The sequence below is a fragment of the Bison bison genome, unplaced genomic scaffold (assembly GCF_000754665.1).
Source record: "Bison bison bison isolate TAMUID 2011002044 unplaced genomic scaffold, Bison_UMD1.0 scf7180017864367, whole genome shotgun sequence".
Classification (NCBI taxonomy): Eukaryota; Metazoa; Chordata; class Mammalia; order Artiodactyla; family Bovidae; genus Bison; species Bison bison.
This window is the reverse complement of record NW_011494939.1, coordinates 1106906-1114012: the sequence shown is the minus strand read 5'-3', so window position 1 is coordinate 1114012 and position 7107 is coordinate 1106906. Positions and strand designations below refer to the sequence as shown.

Below are 7107 nucleotides of genomic sequence, written 5' to 3'. Positions count from 1 at the left end.
TTCAAAATCACTACAGATGGTGACTACAGCCATGAAATTAAAAGACGCTTACTCCTTGGAAGGAAAGTTATGACCAACCTAGATAGCATATTCAAAAGCAGAGACATTACTTTGCCAACAAAGGTTCGTCTAGTCAAGGCTATGGTTTTTCCTGTGGTCATGTATGGATGTGAGAGTTGGACTATGAAGAAGGCTGAGCACCAAAGAATTGATGCTTTTGAACTGTGGTGTTGGAGAAGACTCTTGAGAGTCCCTTGGACTGCAAGGAGATCCAACCAGACCATTCTGAAGGAGATCAGTCCTGGGATTTCTTTGGAAGGAATGATGCTAAAGCTGAAACTCCAGTACTTTGGCCACCTCATGCGAAGAGTTGACTCATTGGAAAAGACTCTGATGCTGGGAGGGATTGGGAGCAGGAGGAGAAGGGGACGACAGAGGATGAGATGGCTGGATGGCATCACTGACTCGATGGACGTGAATCTCAGTGGTCTCCGGGAGTTGGTGATGGACAGGGAGGCCTGGCGTGCTGCAATTCATGGGGTCGGGAAGAGTTGGACACGACTGAGTGACTGATCTGATCTAATCTATGTAACTCTAAGCTGGTTAATCTTTTCTATGCCTTATTTTCTTCTTTAATAATATGGGGAAAAGTAGAACCACCTCCCATGTCTGTTGTGGATTAACTGACAATGCATGTATTAAATACAATTCATTACAAGCCTCTGTCATGAAGAACAGTTCCTGGTACACAGGATGCACTCAATAAATGTTAACTGTTGGAATTATTAGTATCCATTTCTACCTTAGTCACATTAAACAATGCCTTGTAAGGGAATACTCAGTGGACAACCTTTAGGTCCTTGGATGAGTGAACCTGAGAGTCAAAACAATCAGCAGGGACTTCCCTAGTGGTCCAGTAATGAGGACTCTGTGGTTCCCATGCAGGGGGCTTGGTTCTGTCCCTGATCTGGGGACTAAGATCTCACAGGCTGCATGGTGAGGCCAAAAACAAAACAAAAAACAGAGTCTGCAGCCTCCATGAGCACCTATACTCAGCTTTTTTGTCAGAATTACATCTTCAGATGGGGAAAAAGTAAATCATGAAGATCCACTAGGCTTTCTCCAAAGTAAAAACGGAAAGCTGGTTCTTACACTTCAGAAATCAAAACCAAAAACATATATGGAGAAGGAGAGGGTGAGGGCCAGCGTGTCACCTGAGCAGAAACTCAAGCTTCACTTCAAAACTACTAAAAACTTTGGAAAGTTTATTTTCATCTCCTACCTATAATATTCCATCCGTTCAGAAAACAGTATCCTTACTAAACACAATAACAAAAGCACGACTTTAGGTTTCTTTCTTCTCTAATTCATCAAACACAAAACATGAATCATATACACCAATGCTTCATCTAGGCATCTCGAAAAAACGGAGGCTCCAAATTCGGTAGATTTAGAGTGGGGCTTGCACTCCAGTGTTCTTGCCTGGAGAATCCCAGGGACGAGGGAGCCTGGTGGGCTGTCATCTATGGGGTCGCACAGAGTCGGACGCGACTGAAGCGACTTAGCAGCAGCAGCAGCAGCAGAATGGGGCTTGAGATTTTACATTTCTAAAGAGCTTGCAGGTGCTGCTGCGGCTGCTGCTCCTTGGATCATACTTTTAGTAGTAAGTGTAGCATTACCCCCGTTTAATCTTCACAACCACCCCAATGGGTAGGAATTATTCTACAAACGACGAACCTGAAGTTGGCAAAAGTTAAGTAACTTACCGAAGGCCAATGAGCTTACTAAGTGGTGAGGCTGATATTACAACCCAGGCCCGTGATAATCTTTCACTACACCGGATCCCACCCATCTTTAAGCAACCTTAAATTGCATATGTTCCTAAATTATGCCGGAGCAGAGTGGCCCACAAATAACACCGGATCATCCACAGTCAACAAATAGGGAGAAGTTATTGAAAGGCGTGAGGCTGCGTGAGCGCGGACGGAGAAGGAGGCTGTGTCCTGAGTGGCCACGATTCCTCCAATCAGTTCCACTCCTCGCGGCTCGCTGTGCCACCTCCGAGACGCCGCGGAAACCCTCCAGCCACGCCGACGAACTGCTGGGACCTCCCAACTTTAAACGGACGCGCACACCGCGACAGAGCCGGCTGGGAGAGAGGTGACCCTGAGGCCAGTCACTCCAGCCGCGGCTCACCGGGCCCACTGCCCGGCCAGCCCGGGACCGCGCGCAGCCCCAAAAGCCGGCTCCTCCGCGGCCCGAGGCTGGAAGGGGCCGTAGGGGGCGGCGACTCCAGGCGCCGGTAGCGATCGCCGAGCCGGGTGGGCTCCGGAGGCGGGCAGAGCGCGGGGCGGGGATAGGGCGGGGAGGCCGGGGTCCCCAGGGGGAGACCGGAAGGGGCGCCGGCAAGGGGAGGGCTGGGGGCGGCGGTTACAAACCCCACAAGCTAAAAAGGCGCGCTCTCCCGATCGACCGCACTCACCTCCCCCGTATACCCCGCCGCTCATGGTTGCTGTCGACGAGACTTCTACTCGTAAAGGCCACCTGGCGAAGTGACTGCAACGGCTGCGACTGCGGGTCTGCAGAAGCGCTAGCCCCCGACTCCCTTAACTTCCACCACCACCCCCCTCAGGCAACAAAGCGGCGGCCACACACACCCGGAGCGCAGTCACACTTGCTGTCTCCTTCTATCGGCCAATCACAAGAGGCCCGGCTACACTTCAACCAATAAAAATAAGGCTGTGCCGCATCCTTGTCGCGGCACAGCCAGTTTAGCCAATCGAAGGCAGCCATAGGGGCGGGGAGAGAGGAAAGCGACGGAAGGAGGGAAGGAGTTGGGTTGCGGAACCGGGGAGGCGGGGCGTCTCTAGTGGGAGGGAAAGAGGGGCGGAGGGAGCTGGAAGGAGAGAAGGAAGGCTGGAGGCAAGAGTTGGGCTGGCTTAGGGTGTAGCGGGGCGCGGAGGAGAGGTGGGAATCCGGTAGAGCAAGATAAGCCTCTGAAAAAAAAGTCTGGAATTTGAGAAAGTGTCTCCACCAGGAGTACCCATGGTTTGGGCTTGTAGTGAATGAGGGTTGGTGGTTTTTTGTTTTTTTCCAGAAAAAGTATTTTCAACTAACTGAAAAACTTGAATGTTATGCTCCACTTTGGGGTAGAGGGCATCAGTAAACCAGACAAACCGATAAGACCCTGAAATTTTAAAAGTGGTTACTAATAATTAAAAGGAGATGATACAGTATCCCAGTTAACTTTAGTAGCGCTTTAAAATGTGTCATCAATTCCTTTTATCCTGTGAGGCAGGTGTAATGCAATGTAATCAGTCCTCACCTGAGCGAGCACCTAATCCTAAATACATCTCGGAACTGTCTGTTCTTAGTCCCCTGCGTCTACCAACCCAGTCAGATCACCGTTGTCCCTCCCCCAGGATTACTACAACAATTTGTCCCTTTGCCTTTTGGCAGGCAGCTTGATCTATCAGATCAGATCAGTCGCTCAGTCGTGTCCGACTCTTTGCGACCCATGAATCGCAGCACGCCAGGCCTCCCTGTCCCTCACCAACTCCCGGAGTTCACTCAGACTCTCGTCCATCGAGTCAGTGATGCCATCCAGCCATCTCATCCTCTGTCGTCCCCTTCTCCTCCTGCCCCCAATCCCTCCCAGCATCAGAGTCTTTTCCAATGAGTCTATAAAAACTCCCAAATCACGGTCATGTCACTGACTAAAACTCTTCAGATGGGTTGTAAATCCTTGAGGTTAATAGCCGTCCTTAAATTAGTTTGTCTAGAGTCTAGACATATAGGTAGTTTTTAACCTTAAGAACAATTGAATAACTATCAATCTCAGTGCCAGCAGAGTGGCAGAAAGTGATTATAGGATAGGGAACAAGGCTAGTGAGAAAACCCTTTACTATTCAGTTAGTATAATCTCGGTTGTTGTTCACTCACTAAGTTGTGTTTGACTCTTTGTAACTGCATGGACTGCTCGTACTAGGCTTCCCTGTCCCTCAGCATCTCCTAGAGTTTGCTCAAACTCTTGTTCATCCAGTCAGTGAAGTGAAATGAAGTTGCTGAGTTGTGTCCGACTCTCTGCGACCCCATGGACTGTACCCTACCAGACTCCTCCGTCCATGGGATTTTCCAGGCAAGAGCACTGGAGTGGGTTGCCATTTCCTTCTCCATCACTAGATGGTGATGCCATCCAACCATCTCATTCTCTGGCCTTCCCTTCTCCTCCTGCCTTCAATCTTTCCTAGCACCAGGGTATCCCAATCATTTAGAAACATCGTTTACCCAATGAGATAACCCATAAGTCAGCAAAGTATGGTCCCAGGACCAAATTACCCTGCCTTGTCTTTGTTTGTTTTAATGTTAATTTTAAAAAAATTTTAATTGAAATACAGTGGTTTATAATGTGTCAGTTTCAGGTGTACAGCAAAGTGGTTCAGTTACATACACATATAAATATATATTCCTTTTTACATACTCTTCCATTATAAGCTATTACAAGATAATGACTATACTTTCCTGCAATCTGCTTTGTTTTTGTATGGCCAGTGCAGTGAGTTAAGAACAATTATTCCATTAACATTTAAAAAAATTATTTTTAAGAAAAACATTTTGTGACATACGAAAATTATATGAAATTCACCTTTCTGTGATGATAAACCAAGTTTTACCGGAACACAGTGGAGCTTATTCATTTATGGCTGCTTTTGCTCTGTAAGGGCAGATTGAGTTTTACTACAGAGGCTGTGTGGCACACTAAGCTGGAGGGTATATTTACTATGGGATCCCTTACAGAAAGAGTTTACTGAGACAGTGCATGAAGCACACATACCACATGCACCAGGTACTATGTGTTAACTGTGGTCTCTGTGACTACAGCTCTCACTGTGGATACATAGAAAACCCCCCAAATAATTTCATTTTGGATCGAACTCAGGTCTCCTGCACTGCAGGCAGACTCTACCATCTAAGCCACCGGGGACTTCCTATTTCCACTCTATGTTTTTATATTGTGTTAGACTAATAAATGGCACCCCACTCCAGTACCTCTTGCCTGAAAAATCCCATGGACGGAGGAGCCTGGTAGGCTGCAGTCCATGGGGTCACTAAGAGTCGGACACGACTAGGCGACTTCACTTTCACTTTTCACTTTCATCCATTGGAGAAGGAAATGGCAACCCACTCCAGTGTTCTTGCCTGGAGAATCCCAGGAACCGGGGAGCCTGGTAGGCTACCGTCTATGGGGTCACACAGAGTCGGACACGACTGAAGTGACTTAGCATAGCATAGACTAATAAAGCTAATGAGTTGTAAAAATGAATAAAATATAAAAACTATTCCTTTGGTAGTTAAATATTGAAGAGATACTATATGTGTTTATCAGTTCAGTTCAGTCGGTCGTGTCCGACTCTTTTCCACCCCATGAATCACAGCACGCCAGGCCTCCCTGTCCATCACCAACTCCCGGAGTTCACTCAGACTCACCTCCATCGAGTCGGTGATGCCATCCAGCCATCTCATCCTCTGTCGTCCCCTTCTCCTCCTGCCCCCAATCCCTCCCAGCATCAGAGTCTTTTCCAATGAGTCAACTCTTCTTATGAGGTGGCCAAAGTATTGGAGTTTCAGCTTTAGCATCAGTCCTTCCAATGAACACCCAGGACTGGTCTCCTTTAGGATGGACTGGTTGGATCTCCTTGCAGTCCAAGGGACTCTCAAGAGTCTTCTCCAACACCACAGTTCAAAAGCATCAATTCTTCGGCACTCAGCTTTCTTCACAGTCCAACTCTCACATCCATACATGACCACAGGAAAAACCACAGCCTTGACTAGATGGACCTTTGTTGGCAAAGTAATGTCTCTGCTTTTGAATATGCTATCTAGGTTGGTCATAACTTTCCTTCCAAGGAGTAAGCTTCTTTTGATTTCATGGCTGCAGTCACCATCTGCAGTGATTTTGGAGCCCAAAAAGATAAAGTCTGACACTGTTTCCACTGTATTTATAGTGCACAATAATCCATTTTTATCAATTTACCATTTAAATGAAGAGTAATTCATATAGCGCAATATCAATAGATTATACTGATACCTCAATATTGTCTCTAACATTTCCCATGGAATTAAGATACCATCTGGGTTGAAAAAGACTGAAATATTTGTCCCACTAGTTGAGAGTCCATCAGAAAACAAGAGTTCTTCAGGGTTACAAAGGACCACATGGCTAGCCTCCAGGGAGGCTTGAGATGCAGTTTCTGTCTCCTCCTACAGATAACACACTGGAGTGCTGGGGACTCTTCAATCTGACAGCACAAAGAGATTGCTTGAGAAAATACTGAAAAGTCACAGTTAGATGTTTTTACTTAAAGTGAGGGTTCTGCTTCATTTGTTAATTTGGAAAGTTATTGGAAAACAGATAAAAGCAGGGACCAGCCAACATGTTGTGGTAACTTTAAATGGACTGTAATCTATGAAAATTTTTTGAATCACTGTGTTGAACATCTGAAGCTAATATAATATTGTAAATCAATTATACTTCATTTTAAAAGAACCAGATCATTTGTAATTTCAGGTCAGCTTATTCTCTTAATATATCAGTGGAGACACATTGTTTTATAAAATACATGAATACACTTCCAATGAAATGAACTTACGAATATATTTGATATGTCAAGACTGTTGCTGCTGCTAAGTCGCTTCAGTCGTGTCCGACTCTGTGCGACCCCATAGACGGCAGCCCACCAGGATCCCCCGTCCCTGGGATTCTCCAGGCAAGAACACTGGAGTGGGTTGCCATTTCCTTCTCCAATGCATGAAAGTGAAAAGTGAAAGTGAAGTCGCTCAGTCATGTCCGACTCATAGCAACCCCATGGACTGCAGCCTACCAGGCTCCTCCATCCATGGATTTTCCAGGCAAGAGTTCTGGAGTAGGGTGCCATCACCTTCACCGTATGTCAAGACTAATCACATGTTAATGCAGATAAAAGGGCACACGTAAGACTTTCATAAATTTTAATCAGCAAAAGATGTAATAGGACAATGAATGTATTGGTCCTCATGTATTGGATGAAGGGACTGCTGAGAAAGAAAACCTGTTCAGCATCCCAAGAG

General features: G+C 46.3%; 1 protein-coding gene across 1 annotated transcript in view; it reads right to left on the bottom strand.

The window, feature by feature from the left end:
- The window catches only part of ACTL6A (actin-like 6A), a 31665-nt gene extending 28977 nt beyond the window's left edge, over positions 1–2688 (bottom strand). Inside the window, exon 1 of the mRNA XM_010855620.1 lies at positions 2483–2688. Within this exon, the coding sequence (XP_010853922.1) occupies positions 2483–2507 (25 nt within the window). The 5' untranslated portion in view covers positions 2508–2688. The remainder of the gene's footprint in view (positions 1–2482) is intronic.
- Positions 2689–7107: the final 4419 nt, after the last annotated feature.